We start from the raw sequence: 16,673 nt of genomic DNA on the forward strand, positions 1-16,673 counted from the left end.
GGCTATTATGTACGGAGTGTTGCATGGTGAAACTTATCGAATGGATTGCTCCTTGCATTCCTAAATGACTTTTTGGAGCTTGAAGGTCTTGCAATTTGCAAACGGTATGAATGTGGAGTCAAAGATGAGTTACGTTAATGATAGGTAACGCGTGAATGAGCTGGTAGCAAAGCCATGCCAAGTCCAAGGTGTGGAAAACTGGTAAGTCAAAAGACTACTGTCCCTTCATCCTCTGAACTTAATTACTTATAAAGCAAAGCCATTTCTCTCACGAATGCTTATTATATTACTGATGCTATGAAGACACATTCATACTATCTTCTAGTCAAGTGGGCATTTGTAGTGATGATGGCAATCAGTGCATACTCTTGCCATGGTAATGCTGATGTTTTGCATGTTCATGATTCCCAGCATCTGAACAAGCCAGAAAATGAGCATGGCTGGCACCAATGGTTCAATAGAGGTAAAAGGTCCCGTTTCACATCCCCACCAACACCAAGGCGAAATCCCGGTAAGAATGTCAAGCGGCCATCACCGCCGCCGGCATCTTGCAATGGTTCACCTTGAGAATACGTATCAATTGACGTGTCTCGGATAAATTCACTTGTGATTGTACTAGTTTCCTTAAAAAAAAATGACTGAATAGGAAAGTCTTGGTTCATGTAATCTCCAGGCAGAAAACTTCTATTTCTTATGCCATTTTCGCTTACGAGTGGCTGAATGCGAAGAAGTTAACAAGGGACTACAATTACAAACAGGGTTAGATACAGCCTAGAGATAGGAGGTCTCGTCGAGCTTACTTCCCCGCCAGCACCAGAACCGTTCTAAGCAATTTACGCCAGCACCACCACTTCCACCGCCACCACAACTGCCACAAACACCTCCTCTACCGCAACGGCCACGCACCTTGCAGCCAATCAGCTTGAGATCATGAGCCTCGGGTCATTCCCTTGCGCTTCTTATCGATTATAGTACTTTCCTAGAAGTAATAGTACTTCGTAGTTTGTTTATTGACATTTTCACTAACTGCATGTATCGGCTGGTTTAGCAGTCAACAATATATATAATAAGATCATACCATATTTTAATGTATTCTGCTTGGTAATTGAGATGGGGATGAATTTAATTTGACTTCATTCAATATTGTTAGGTACACATAAATGAGCTAATACTGAGTGCTATCAAGTGAAGGTGTATATGGAAAATTTGACGCCAAGATTAAAGATCAACCTTCCTTCATCCTCACCAATAGTCAATCACGACCAAGCAAAGAAACTCACATCTCAGTATACTTATAATTTAATGCATAAATTGATGCAATGAAGACTCTTATTGTACTCATGATGGTCTTTGGTGTGATGACCGTTTTCGTTGCTTATTGTTGCGGCCATGGAATTGTTGTTGAGCATGTTTACGATTTCCAGCACCCTAAGAAGCTAGCAAGGGAGTATGGTTCACAACCCTGGTTCAAAGGAAGCAAGAGGTCTGCTTTTACTTCCACTCCTGCACCAAAACCCAACACTAAGAAGCAATATGTCAAGCCGTCATACCCGCCGCCACCACCACCATATTGTGGCCATTCACCTTGAGGTTCAAGCTTGCTTAATGACTCATTGTTACGATAACCAGTTAATTCTCAGGTTAACTTGAAGTTGCTTAAGATGAGTTTCAGTATTAATTAGAAATTGTACCGGTCCAGTTGTAGTCTAGTCGTTGTTATTGAATTGGCACAAGTTTTTTGTTGTACTGGCAATCATTTGTTAATCCCGATTTCCAATCTAGGAACCAATGACGAGTGAGGATAAGGGGAAGGATACAATTCCCAACGTACACCACTATTTTTTGTGTAGAATGATTGAATGATGAAATGAGCAAGTAATCAATAAAAATGATCTAATTTCTTCTCTCTTTAATGTTCACTTTGATTGTTGAGAGACAAATTTGTTGACTATCTACGACCCAAAATGTCTCCCCATATAAGAAAGCAATTTACTTTTAGAGATGTAGCAAATGTTAGCGTTTGGAAGCCAATCCAACGACGGATGTGTTCTAGCTTATTAGAGGCTATATCTCAAGTACTTCTGCAATGGTAACCAAAACGCTGCTGCTAATGATGGCCTCAGGCCTCAGTATAACCCAGATTCAAGAAACTTAATAGCATATATATATCAACTTTGCCTATGTTTTTGTAGTAAGGAAGATTTAGCAACATTTGTATATTTGACTTCTTCATCCTACAATCTTGGTCAAAACTTTTACCTGCAGCTAAACTGTGTTCTGCAATGCCAAGGATGATACTTTAAAAGAGTTTAACAATGTTATACGGACATGGAAATGTGACGTCATTTTTTTTCTTCCCGTATTACTTCACTTTGATGAAACATAACAGAAGGTTCACATAACATGTCGTTAGCAATGAAAACCTATCACATAGTCTACACACCTACCAAAACACCAAAATCTATCTTAACAGCAGCTCCCACGTCATATAGTCATGTCACGAAGTTTAAATCCCTTGCCTTGGCTAAGTACACGCTTCATTTGCAAAAGAGAAATGTTTTGCTTGAAGAGCTGCAGCTTTCTCTGAGACAAGAGCTTGAATCAAGAGAGTCTTGACTTCCCAAGCAGAGTAAGGGAAATTCTTTCTTGCGTACGAGTTAAGAAGTGCAGCACTTGATTGCTTTAGCAAGCTAGAGAAGGCATTGCTGTGGTCATCATTCCTTTCAGTTGCTTGTAATAGTGTCAAGTCCACTTTGTATCGTTCCAAAGCTCGTGATCCGAACACCTTGGACACTGATGATGTTTGTGGGATCATCCTCGGCCATGCTTCTCTCCGGCTGCTCCAGAACCTGCAAAACAAGTTCCTATTGTTAAACACGGTCACGCAATGTGGTTCATGATGGTTGTAAGCCTCACTGGAGAACAGAACATGGAAAGCACTTCATACACATATTATGCTTATATGGGTATGGCTGTTGGACTGTCGAAGTTAGATGTTTGGCTCCAGACTAAGAAAATAAAGCTTTCCTCCTAAAGGTTCAGGTTTCGAGTTTCCAAACTTGAGGCTTTTATTTGTCTAGGTTGGGCCCTTTAACATAATTTAGGATCCCCAAAAAGAACATATGCCTGACTACCTGGAAAAGCTTATAAAACCTCTTGTAATTCCTTATATTCCTGAATTGTTGTATTAGGACTTGCTAGATGCCCTTCCCCTCCTTTTTCGTACCTCAAGTGATTTAAATTCTAAACTAGAAGAGCCTCATCCAAATATGTATTGGAAAGTTCAAATCTTTTGCATCTCATTGCATGCCACACTTCTTGCATTAGATGCTGTTTGAACAACCTATTTTCTCATCCATTTCCACCCATTGTTATGTATGTTCTCGGTATGCACTACGCACCGAATTCTCCTACAATGACTATCCTTTAAGGTTTCTATAGCAAGGATACTCTCTTATATTCATAATGAGCATTTCTATGAGTTTTCATGTCAGTAACACAATTTCTCATGTCTGTTAGAAAATTGCTAGGCCATTTTTTTTTCTTCTATTAACTAGTAGTTAATAACTACTCATCGACATACACAACATTTGACTGAGTACTAGATCATTGAGTCTCCCCCCTTATCTGAAGATTTGGTAGGTGGCAAGTAAAGTACAAAAAACTGACTTGAGTTCTATAAGATTTGAAGTACATAAGACTTCTAACAGACAATCATTCACATTATAAGAAGAGGGCGACTACAATTGGTGTATTTACTAGCAAATGAACAAAAGAAATAGCTAGATAAAGTACCACCTTAAAATGAACAAAAGAAGATAAAGAAAAAGTGCAAAATCAAAAGTAATTCTAAAAGCATTCATCTATCAGCTACTATGTTCTGCACAAACATGTTTTAGTCATAGAAATATTAAAAGTAGGACTTGAGATTGATGCATTTCTTAAAATGTGTGAAACACTGGCTAGATCCAATAATCATGCCACATCAAGGAGGTGAGTTGACTCAGTGAGTCAGATCCCCTTGACCTCATGCTGTTGCAAACGAACTCAACTAACTATCAGTTATTACTTATTCGGGTTCTAAATAACTCAGTAATGGTAACTCAGAATTGACTCAGTAACATTGCTATGAAAATTTCAACTTCTTGGTTTGTTCAACTCAAGATTTTGAACAGCCCCAACACTTGAATCTTCCTAGATTTTCATCTTTTAACGAAACTAATAGCTTAAAAAAGCATAATAATGTGAAAACAAAGAAAGGGTTGAGTTCAAAGTTCTTACTGGGGTGTACACCTTCCTCTGTTTCTTGTATAGAGAAATCCAGCGTGTCTCATTTCTCTTCGTCCATTGCTCCTTGTTGTTGCTTCCGCTGCTGCTGCAAAGTCGATAAGAAACAGAAAGAAAATGAGTTGAGTCAGTAATGAAAACCTCTCCATCTTCTTTGCCACACTCCACACTCCACACTGAGCTAAGCTTTCATTCTCTTGTTGTTCCTATTTTTAAGGATGTGTTTGTTTAACTTCTTGTCAGTTCTGAGCGCACGTGTGATTGTGACTAGTACTGTGTACTTGTCTGACACCAGATTCAAGTTCAATTGTGAGCCGTTGCTATTTAATCTGTGGAAAGACTGGAAACGGTGCTAGATTTTGAAAAGTCAAATCTCATTACAGACCATTCTTTTTTTTTTTTAGTTATATTGCGTTAGTACAATTCTTTTTGTGTCTTAAAATAAAATTATAAATTTAAAACAAGTGCTTTGTACTTTTACGAAAAAAACTAGTCTAAAATTAGTAAGGCACGGTATTGGTACTTGCATGGACAGCATGGTAGCCGCAAAAACAAGAATTTAAACTCATTTGTTGGTGATGACGGGAATGTTATGAAATTTCGTGTGCTGCAATCATGAGTATTAACGAAAAAAGTCTTTGAAAGCCAGGCCAGGCCAGGCTCTTCAACACGAGTGATCAGTCACGAGACCACATCTTTTGGCTGTCTCTGTAAATCATTCTAGTGTACAGAAATGAAAATTAGTAGAACATTGCATCAAATTAAGATTTAGCTCTTAAGTCAGTTTATGAAAATGGAATGGTTTTGGTTATTGTTAATGACTGATCTTTATGAGGGTGAAAATGCCTACATATTTAGCATGTATATTGGAAGTGGTAATAAAAGTTGAGTTAGTAACTCATATTAGGATCAATAACCAGACTGGAATCAAGCCACATGTAGTTTTTGAGGGTGATTTTTATATGCATTGGGAGTATGCATCGGATGCAACAAGTGTATTGATGAGTACAGATGTGCGGTCGAGATGAGTGATATGTTTTCACAAGAGATATGGGGATAGTAGCCATAGGCGTCCAGGCTTGTCTAAACTGGCATATGGTATAATGATGGTAAGTACTCCGTAATGATAGTGAATGACTGTAATGGTTCATGTATTACAGCGCGCGGAAAGGGGGTTTAAGGATAATAGTAATAATGATGATAGTGGCAGGTGATGATGTTGTAGTATTATGGGAAAACTCTTTAAGATCACTAAGATTGAACTAAAGAAGATGAAGATTAAAGATTGAAATGATGTAAAACTAAGCTTTTGTATTGATCAACAATATGGCGGCTACAAGGTCTCTCTCTCTATTTCGCTATGGTTTTACAAGAATTTCTATAATGAATTGAATGTCCCTTCTTTCTCCTGATCATCACTTTATATAGTCCTCCAGTTATAGTGGTGCCCAATCCTGTCGTGACGCGTGTCCATTTCCACTCTTTTTCTTCATTTTCCAGCTTATTCCTACAAAATATGAACTTATGCACAAGATATTGACATTTATGTCGATATCTCGAACTATTTACGATATTTGGGTTGGAATATCGGGTTGACAATATTTGCCCACGACATCGCCCACTCTCGAAACTTTCAAATTCGATATTGAAAATTTGAATACTTCGAGAAACAACCGGGCAAAAACAAAAAATTTCAAATTGAAAACTCAAATTCAAAATTCAAATTATCAAGTGGTTACTATTAGAAATGAAAAACCGCATCAAAATACTGAATATAAAATTTCGCTTTCACTTTCTCTCTCTTCACCTATTCGCACAAAAGCTTGAAACATTAAAACCCCACCACCATTGACAACACCTAAAAAGCTTCATCTTGGAATTATTCGCTGTCTGCTTCACCAAATTTTCCTGCAATCTTATCAGGTTAGTTAAAATAAAACTTTAATATATTTTTTGCTATCATAAACACTTCTCTTTTTATATATTTATCTTTAATATCATATCTGTTCCTTTTCTTAAATTAAGAGAGTTAGGGTTAGGGTTTGAACTTAAACATTTTATCTGTACAACTCCTATACTAACTAGATTTTTGAATTATAATTTTTTATTTGTTTCAGTGTGACTAGGAGAAAATTTTGTGTTAATTTTAGGCAAACAATCTCAAAATGATCCTGGCTTCGACGTCAAGAACGTATGCTTTTGAGACAAACATCATCACCATGAAACCCGTCATTGTCACCACAAAAACTCGATACGTGTATAAAAAATTATATATTATATAATTATACTGAGTACATATAACGATAGTAGTATCGATGGATAATATAATTCTAATAAAAAATTTATTGTTTCTAGTGATAACCGACATGTCGAATGAAGGTATCGAGTTTGCAACTATAACCAACTCTTCTTCCTCAGCCTCAATATCACAAAGGACTGAAACTGATGAACAAGCCTGACGCCCAATGTATTTTCTTGATGGCTTAGCATGCCATCATTTCGAGACTGTGACCTCAGAGTCAGAGTGCGAAATTATGGAAGATAACAACATATGGAGTGGTGCTTTGAATCTTCACTTTCCAAAAAGACCCAACTAAGAAGTAGTTAGAGCTACATACCAGATACCATATACTGTCACTCTTCGGCACTATGCTGGATCTAGGAAAGGGACCAGATACCAAAGTGGTGATGTCCAGTCAATCATCATCACTGTTGGGCAACTAGCTACTGGTTTGCGACTCCCTTTGATTGACCTCGATCGAGAACTACTGAACTATTTGACCATCTCTCCTAGCCAAGGCACGGGCAATTTTTGGAGATTGATGTATATTTGTAATTATTATAATGCGCATCTTGAACCTGATATGCAGAGATCCCAAAAAATCTGACTTATCGACATTCAGAACCATTATACCTTTGTCGAACGTACTGAAAAAAACAAAGTCGGTTTCAATGAGCCTAGTGGTTATTTTTATCCTAAAAAGCAAAGTAACCGACATGGCATCATAAGAGTGAATCGAGATAGTGACTTTAGATGGCCACTCTATCCTCTCATTATATCTGGTCAATGGGAGTCATCTGCTTCTATTGCTGTTCCCTCCTTGGTACACCGTGTTTTTAATCTTAGAGGTACATACGTTATCTATGACCCCATCTCTTGAACCAAAATTTTGATACTCAATCTTGGACCTTTTATCTGATTGGCCTATCCATATGCCCTTGTTTTAGTACTAAGACCTGCAACTTCGAGAAGTCGTGGAGAATCTTCTAGAGTAATGGATCTTCTGAGAGGCACTGATGAAGAAATAACTGCTAGAACTGGTGTTGATCAATATGGAAATCCAGCCTCGAATGTTGACCTACAAGATGTCGACAATTGTGTTGCTCCTTTATATATCTTAAAGAGTAATGTGCTTAGAGGTCAAGATCCTTCACCTCCCCAACCTGTTATACCTTCCAAAGCTACTCCATGTTCATTACGACCTTGTTCTTATGAAAAATGATTTAGAAATTTTTTTGATTCTTCTGAATTGCCTGATAACACTCCTCGATGTTATTTTGATTATATGATTAATGGTTTTAATATGACTGAAGATCTTTTTCCCAAAATCAAACAAGAAGTTCCAAACTTCTATAATTATCCACTTTTGCAAGATGTGTTTGATCACCACTGCTTATTGTACACAGATATGACATCTCACATTCCTTGTGATCAAGACAAATCCATGAACAAGTTTCTGAAAACGAAAAAATCAACAGGTGGTAGTTCCTCGTTCCCAGGCTCCAATTCCTTGGCTTCCAAAGGAAAACATGTCGATACTAGCCTTCATCAAAAGAAAAGAAAATAACCTTGTACCACTGAAGCGCCACCAACCACAAAGGTATCTAAGACTGCAAAAACTACCACCATTATTACACTTGTCTTTGTGCCCTCGAAATCTTCAGCTATTCCAGCCACTATTCAACCTACTGCTCCATCTACTATTCCTGGTTCTTCTTCTTTATCTGAAGTTTTTGTGGCTGATTTTATCCTTTGTAACCAGAAAAGAGTTCTGAAATTTGCTGCTCTATTTTCTAATCCCCCAACACCTGGACTCGGAGAAGCTCTTGTTATGAACATAATTCTTCCTCGAGATCGATCAGTAATGGCTGAAATTCCCACTACTAAACGATTTCACATTTTGTGTTCTTCCCTAAAAAAAGTAAGTATATACCTTTGGCTCTACTTTTATATCGATCTGCCCATTTTTTATAATGTATTCATCTGCTGTATTTTTTATTTCAGGCTAAAGTTGCTACGGTCAGTCAGTTTGAGCAAGATACAGCTTCCTTCCGCCTTCTTAGGGACGATATTGAAAAATTGAAAAAAGACAAAGAACAACTTCAAAAATCTCTTGAAGAAGAAAAAAAAAACCATGCTCTCACCACCACCAAACTCCATGCTTCCGAAACCTCTTGTCAAACTATGGAAGCCAATCTGAAGACCTTTATTGACGAGAATATCTTATTGACTGAGAAATTGAGCAGCTCTTACGCCGATATGGAAGCGAAACTCAAAGAGGAAATAACAAATTTTGAGAAAGAAAAAGCTGAGCTGGTGGCCGAAAAAGCTGAACTAGTGGCCGAAATAAGAAAAGCCGATCTCGAGCTGATTGACGCTGATGGCAATATGAAATATTGTGTTTCCACTATGAAGAGCTCCAAACAATATCTTCCTGCGGCTGTTATTACTTAGTATAACCTTGAATCTAATGATGAGAGCGATATTCCGTCTAAGGCTGCTGTATGTACCAGTGTACTCGTACCCCTACGAACGACCATAATTGGGTACTACTATATAAGCCGGCGCTATTGTGGCGTTCCTGCTTGCCTACTAGTGAGGCGTGCTTGCTTACCCACTACTGTGGTATTCCCGATTCCCGTTTGCCTACTAGTAAGGCGTGCTTGCTTGCCCACTACTGTGGCATTCCCGCTTGCCTACTAGTGTTGCATTCTGGCATGCCCACTAGTGGAGCAATGGCACTGCCCACTAATATAGCACCCAAGTTATATATAGCAGGTCTGGAGATATGTCAAAGGATTTTTTTCCATATAAAGCTTTTGGAAAGATTTTGTACAAAGAGGGAAATATATCATCAAATAAGGAAAGAGTATCTTAGGCAATAAGAAGCCTAACATATTCATTTTCCTATAAATACCCAACAATCATTTCAACAAAGAACTACGTGCATTTTTTAGACTTGATTTCAGAGAACGATTTGGATACGTAGGCATCCATTAGTGGTACAGTCTCTCTCACTTCATATCAACCTCTCCATCAAGATTATTGGTGTGTTTGCGTGAGTTCTCACCCAAACATAATTGGCGCCGTCCGTGGTCCTTATTGACGAGCCCTTTTCCACGTTACTTCATCCAAGTACCATTAATGGAAAAAACTACAAGAATGCAAGAACACAACAACAACAACAAGAAGAAAATCCAAAAGTTCTAATCAATCAGGAAGTGATAGATCAACCCGCTACAACAGATCTGCAAGATCAGCCTTCACAGCTCCAAGTGCCACGATAACCCAGATCTAGACGTCCACCACTTCGGGCTCCAGTAATTCACCCTTAAGATCTAGATGCTACAAATGCAAACGAAGTAGATCCTGAAAATATGGCGACAAATGATGATTACCTTACATTAGAAATGATGCATCAAAAGTCCATAAGAGATAAGGAATGCAACAAAAACTTGCAAAAACAACTGGACCAAGGGAAGCAAGTACAGAGGGATGACGTCGATGCTGCATCTTCCACATCTGCAAGAGCCCCCAAATCTGGCAAAAACCGGAGTGTATTCAACCGAATACAAGATAATAACGGCAGATCCCATCCATTGGAACCCATCCCCAAACATTGTCAAGATTACTCGAGGTCAAACAGACATTCATCCCATTCAAGAGGGCGATCCAGATCTCGAAATACCAACAACACTAGGCGTAGCAGTGGTCATAACACAAGGCACGAAGAACAACAATACACATTGTTAGATAATCATCATACCTCCCTTAACAGGCCAAGGTCATTAAACGTTGATCACAGGGCGTCAGAAAGGTGGACAATATCCATAATAAGAGGCAGTGCTGGATGCCAAGATCATGTCCTCATAGCCGAATTGCATCACGACCTTAGACATGGTTTGAATGCGGCAAACATGTACAAAAGATTTAACACAGATCAACCTAGAATGTAACCACACCAAATAAGGAACTACCCCCCAGAACGACAACCTAGCTTGTCTTACCGACACAGATCCTGTAGTCCAAGACACCAACAAAATCTAGAAGTAAGCAACAACTAGGGGCGACCACACCGTAAGATGCAACATGGTGAAGTCACTCCTCAAATCGAAAGTCAAGAGGCTGTAGGAGCAGCATTTATGGAACAACAAATCAGAGACATTATCAAGAAAACAATGACCAATGCGGGTGGCTGAAACTCGATGGAAAGACCTTGCAGTGAACGAAGATGTCGTTGGGCGATTTTATCTGATCATACAAAATGCAAAACATCAAGATGGCTTCAAACAACCAGATCTTCCTAAGTTTGATGAAGCAGGAGGTGATCCGAGCGATCATGTCATGGAATTTAAAAGCAGACTAATTCTCTGGAGTGGAGATGACCCCCTCTTATGCAAACTTTTTCCGTCGACATTAAAAGGAGAAGCTCTCCGTTAGCTCTCCTGCCTGCCAGCTCATTCTATCACATCATTCCAAGAATTAGCAAGTCAATTCACAGACCGGTTTAAGCATAATTGGACACGTCCTAAGGATGTCAACATCTTGCTAAATACCAAGCAACAAAAGGACGAAACTCTAGCAAAGTTCGTAATTCGTTTCCGCCAAGTGCAAGCAGAGGTTACTAATGTCCCTGACGTAATGATCGTTCATGCATTCAAGGAAGGAATACATTTCGATAAAAATGAAATTTACAATTTCCTTGTATGGGACCCCCCGCAATCCAAGTCTGATTTGTTTATACAAGCACAACAGTTCATTAACGTTGAAGAAGATGTTATAGCAAAAGCCTAAAGAGACAAAGATTATTTTTGAAGTAAAGATTCAAGTGATAGTAAAGCCAAACAGAAGCAAAACACTGTGGAAGGACAATAACAAAAATCAGACTACAAAAAGCCAAACACGGTTCGCGAAGAAATGAAGCTCACTCCATTAAATGCCAAATATGCAGCAATATATGAGAAGATTAAAGAACGTAACTTATTTTTTCCTCCAATGCCCTTACCTAAAAACACAAAGTCTAGAAGTGACAAAAATCTTTGGTGTCACTTCCATAATGATTTCGGTCATGAAACTGAAGATTGCAGATCCCTCAGGGGAAAGATACAGAGGTTAGTTGAAAAAGGATAGTTAAACGAGTTTTTACTTCCAAAGACGATGAAGCAAAATTTAGCAATGATGGGCTACAATGTCATACTAGCTGGTCACGCCAAGATTAATGATATTTCACGAACAAGGCAGAAGTATAAGCAACGAGCCAAGTTTGGTTTCTTGCATGAATTTTATCACGTAAATAACATTGATTTTGCAGAAGGAATTCGTTCAGAAACTACTGAACCCGGTCCCTTATGTTTTAGTGATAAAGACCTAATGGGCGTCCATTATCCTCATTATGATGCGGTCATCATCTCTGCTTTTATTGGATTATGGCGAGTTCAACGCATAATGATAAACGCGTGGAGTTCTGTCAGCGTCATTTTTACAGGATACTACAAGAACATGCAGCTTTCAGAGAATTTGGTGGTTGTAGAAAATAATTCAATAGTCAGTTTCGATGGAATAACAACAACCCCAGTGGGAAGAGTTTCTTTACCAGTCACACTCATGGACAAGATGGCAGACATTGAATTCCTTCTGATGAATTACAAATCCTCTTACAATGCAATCTTAGGAAGGGATTGGCTCCACAGTATGGGGGCAGTAGTCTCTACTTTTCATCAGGCAGTCAAATTCCCATCCCTCGGCAAAATTGTAAGATACGGGGCGACCAAATGCTTTTCCACAGTTGCCACGAAAAAGTCTTGGAGGAGTATCGTCAGTCCGATATGCGAGGAAATACAGTTCTCAGCAATTCGCAGGAGGTGTCTAAGTCAGAATCAGTACCACACAATATTTGTACTGCTAGTTCATGAAATGAAGGGGCGCCAACTATAGACCGCCTCTTAGAAGTGCAGATTCGGAATTCAAGTGGCGAAACAACTTTCATATCGGCAGAACTGTCAGAAAGCGAACAAGCAGAGATGATTGTCCTCCTCAGAAAAAACAAGACGATATTTGCTTGGTCAGTGGAACAAATGCTTAAACTTAGCCTAGATATTGCATGCCACACGCTTGACATTGATCCTACACTCAAGCCAATACGGCAAAAACCTAGGCGTATGACACCGGATAGAAAACTCAAGGTCAAAGAGGAGATTGTCTACTCTCAGTCAAACCTATGAAAGATGGTAAAATGAGAGTGTGCATCGATTTCATGATCCTTAACAAAGCTTGCTCGATTCATCCTTACCCTCTTTCGCGGATATCAAAACAGGTAGATGCCACATCTGGTTACCCGCGATTATCATTTATGGATGTTTCTTCCGGTTACCACCAGATTCCGCTATCTATTAAAGACCAAGAAGCAACTGTATTTATAGCTGATCAGGGAATTTTTTGTTACCAAGTCATGCCTTTTGGTTTAAAAAACACGGGTGCCACTTATCAGAGAATGATCAACACCATATTTGGAGATATGTTAGGCAAGATAATGGAGGCGTACATTGATGACATGATTGTAAAATCCAAACATAAGGGAGATCACATCTTTGACTTACAATCAGTTTTTGACAGAATTGAAGAATTCAACATGCGGCTCAATCCTTCAAAATACGCTTTCGAGCTAATCTCCAGAAATTTTCTGGGGTATTTGATGACTCGTCGAGGCATCAAAGCTAACCCAGAGCAGATCCGATCCATTCAAGCCATGCCAATGCCAAAAACAAAAAAGAAGATTCAACAGCTCACAGGACACTTTACAACTCTCAACCGTTTCATCTCTAAGTACTCGGACATATGTCGTCCTTAAGGACTCAGCAGGGTGGAATGATGACTGTGAAAATGCCTTCCAATCCATCAAGAAATACTTAGTCTCGCCACCAATGTTGGCCAGCCCGATACGGGGCAACTGTCGAGTTTACTTGGCGTTCATGAACACTGCGCAGTTAGTACAAGATCGTTCATCGATGGAGAAGACGGTCGTTCAATCTTCTTCATTAGTAAGACCCTAACGGGGGTGGAAACTAGATATGCAAGAGTTGAAAAAATCGCTCTAGCATTGGTTCATGCTGCCAGACACCTCAAGCCATACTTCCAAGGAAGATTGGTCAAGGTATACACTGAATACCCACTTCACAAAGTTTTCCGCAGTGCTCAGGAATCAAGCAGACTGGTTGAATGTGACATCTATCTAAGTATTTACAGCATTGTCTTTGAACCTCACATTTCAGAAAAGGGTCACACCCTTGCATCCTTAATGACAGATTTTCCAATTGACAATTTTGTCCCTAAAATCAACCAAGACGAGGGTATCTCTAGTGAAGCGCCAGCAGTTGGGGGAGAGGAAGGCCCAACAAATGTTACGGCCCCATCACCAAATTCATAGATGGTTTACACGGACGTCTCACACAACAAAGCCGGCTCTAGATTAGGATGAGATTTTATCAAGCCAGACAATTAGTAGTTTGGGCCGACAGTTCCTTAGAACTGGTCCTTGAAGTAATTTGCTTTTGTTTTTCAGATTATCACTCATCAATAAAATGCATTATTCAACATTTCTTTATTTTCATTCAATTAGTTAGTCAAAAATAATATATATCAATTACTCAATTACCATTCTTAAAGACAAGCAGTTGATAGGAAAACTAAACTATAAAAAACATATACAAATTCAAAAGTTATGGAGTTTGTATTTGCAACACCTCTCTCCATATACCCAAAAATCGTGGAGTTTGCATTTTCAACACCTCTCTCCACGCACCAAAAAGTCATGGAGTTTGTGTTTTTAACACCTCTCTCCATGCACTAAAAAGCCGTGGAGTTTGCATTTTTAACACCTCTCTCCATGCACCAAAAGCCGTAGAGTTTGCGTTTTCAACACCTCTCTCCACGCACCAAAAAGTCATGGGGTTTGCGTTTTCAACAGCTCTATCCACACCATAAGTCGTGGAGTTTGTGTTTTCAACACCTCTCTCCACGCGCCAAAAAGTCATGGGGTTTGCGTTTTCAACACTGATAAAACATATTTAGGCACGTTTATTGGTTTCAGTTACTTATTTCTTAAGTCCGAGGTCCACAGTCCAAAGTCCGAGGTCCACAGTCCAAGTCCAAAGTCCAAAGTCCAACGTCCGTATAGTAAATGCGTTTTAGTCAAGTTACCTTACTCCGTGGGATTGGTAGGATAGGTCGAGTAAGGGATCGTCCAAACCTTAGGGACGCGGATAGTTCACTTTGGAGTTACAACTTTAGGTGAGTAGGATTTTTAGGTTTCTTTTAGTTGGTTTTAATTAAAATAGCGGTAATGCAAATAATATAAATTACTACGGCGATTATATGTAGGTAAATAAAAGTAGAGAAACAGGGGGAGAGTTAATCATACTCATGCAAGAATCATTTTTCAACAGTTTTATTACTAAATCACTACATCTCTAGTTCGTCTCGTTTAGGAGCGGCGTCGATATTGATCCCTAGTGCATGCCCACATCTCTAGGTCGCATTTCACTAGCATAAGGAGTTTCGATAATACCTCATCTACGGTATATTATTTCGCTCCCGCGCGAGTTCACATCGGTTTGGGCGAATTGGAGAGCCGTGTCGACACCAGAAGAGTCGCGAAGGACATTTTGGAGTGTGGCGGCAGACCATCTGGAGCATCGGCCTCCAACTTTTGTGCAGTCTCGGTCATTTTGGGACCGGATGTTAATTCTATGTCTAATTCCTAAGTAGTGATTCTAGAATATTAACGAGTCAATCCGGATTTTTACGGCGGCATAACCCCTCCCCGAGGGGATTAGCTCATCATCATAGGAGGAATAATAAAACTTCTTTGTATACATTAAGTAAATAAATGCGGGACGAAATTAAAAGAAAAGAAATGAAATGATTATTAAGGGTAAAATAACTTTGTATTAAGGCTTCTTTGAAATAAAAATGACAGAATGTAAAATCTTGAAAAGAAACTAAAAAGCGGAAGCTAAAAGCATGAAAATCTTTGAAGCGGTAATAATGAAGGCTACCCCCATATATATAGGAAGGAAGACCCTTCACATTTGAAATCCTAACAATTAAGGGTTTGTTTGTTACCTAATTGAAAAGTTCAAAACTTTGAGAATCAAAGTTTTGTTTTAACAAATATTAAATTTTGTCCTTTTAGCTTATAAGGTTTTGTCTTTTATATGTTTTATTTTCGATCTTTTAACCCAATTCAATTCAAACATTGAATTGGTACGTTATCTTTCCTCTTTGCAAGGTGGCACCAAATTGAACTCATCACTTGCCACCCTATATTTGACTCATCATGCCTACGGGCCCGCAGAGTGTGTCGATGGCTTAAAATTGGCGTTTTACTACTTTTTTGTCCTTTGCGAGTTCGTCGCCGTAGGTCGCCATAGCGGCTTCACTAGCCAGCGTCGGCACCTAGATTTACCCGATTTGAGCCGGAAATTTCCCGCCTCTTTATGTGTGGGCCCTTCCGCTTTGGTTACGTTCATTTTTGGAAACTTCGGCTCTAGTCGGGCTTTTGTTGGGCTTTTACGGAGATTGGCGGGAATTCAAATATTCCGTATTCTTGTACTTTAAAACTTCACTAGCGACGTCGGCACCTAGATTTATCCGATTTGAGCGGAAGTTCCGTGCTTCTTCATATGTGGGCCCCCAGACCGGTTCTATTCTTTTGGAAACCCGACTTTCACGGGTCGGTGGGAAACTCCAAATATTCCCGCATTCGTACTTTGATGCGTTTTGTCACTATATTCATTTTAAATTGCGGAAAACGCAAAAAGTGCGAAAATATAATTATTACATGATTATTAAACACATAATCGACCAAAATGCTATGTAATACCGGGGTTTAATATTACGGTTTTGGGTGCTTATCACACCACCCCAAAACAGCACTTTGCTTGTCCTCAAGCAAAGAAGAGACATTAAAAGCGATAAGTGATAAAAATGTGTTGTCTAAGCTAAATCTCATTTAGCGAGCAGCGGTTGCATTGACCGTATGCAACAAGGCCTTGAACCGCTAGGAATTCCCTAGTGGACGAGTTATAGCCTCGTGAGAGTTTTCCAG

The 16,673-nt window shown here is 39.2% G+C and overlaps 1 protein-coding gene and 1 long non-coding RNA gene across 2 annotated transcripts; one reads left to right on the plus strand and one right to left on the minus strand.

Moving 5' to 3' along the window:
* Positions 1–1,904, plus strand: LOC147505852 (uncharacterized). The gene is made up of 2 exons (XR_015193501.1): positions 1–201; positions 1,151–1,904. It is a non-coding gene; the product is annotated as an uncharacterized LOC147505852 (long non-coding RNA).
* Positions 1,905–2,325: 421 nt separating this feature from the next.
* Positions 2,326–4,553, minus strand: LOC147505853 (uncharacterized). Its single transcript, XM_086558258.1, has 2 exons — positions 4,282–4,553; positions 2,326–2,849 (listed from the first exon to the last, which is right to left on the minus strand). The coding sequence occupies exons 1-2, from the start codon at positions 4,434–4,436 to the stop codon at positions 2,525–2,527; spliced, it is 480 nt and encodes a 159-aa protein (XP_086414384.1). The 5' UTR covers positions 4,437–4,553; the 3' UTR covers positions 2,326–2,524.
* Between the last annotated feature and the right edge of the window lie 12,120 nt (positions 4,554–16,673).

This window comes from Coptis chinensis, chromosome 4 (genome assembly GCF_015680905.1).
Source record: "Coptis chinensis isolate HL-2020 chromosome 4, ASM1568090v1, whole genome shotgun sequence".
NCBI classification, from domain to species: Eukaryota; Viridiplantae; Streptophyta; class Magnoliopsida; order Ranunculales; family Ranunculaceae; genus Coptis; species Coptis chinensis.

Excerpts from the sequence above, each read along its gene's own strand:
- LOC147505853 (XM_086558258.1), bottom strand. The coding sequence starts at position 4,436 with ATGGAGAGGTTTTCATTACTGACTCAACTCATTTTCTTTCTGTTTCTT. Across the intron at positions 2,850-4,281 it reads AGAGGAAGGTGTACACCCCA|GTTCTGGAGCAGCCGGAGAG; the intron begins GTAAGAACTTTG and ends CTTGTTTTGCAG.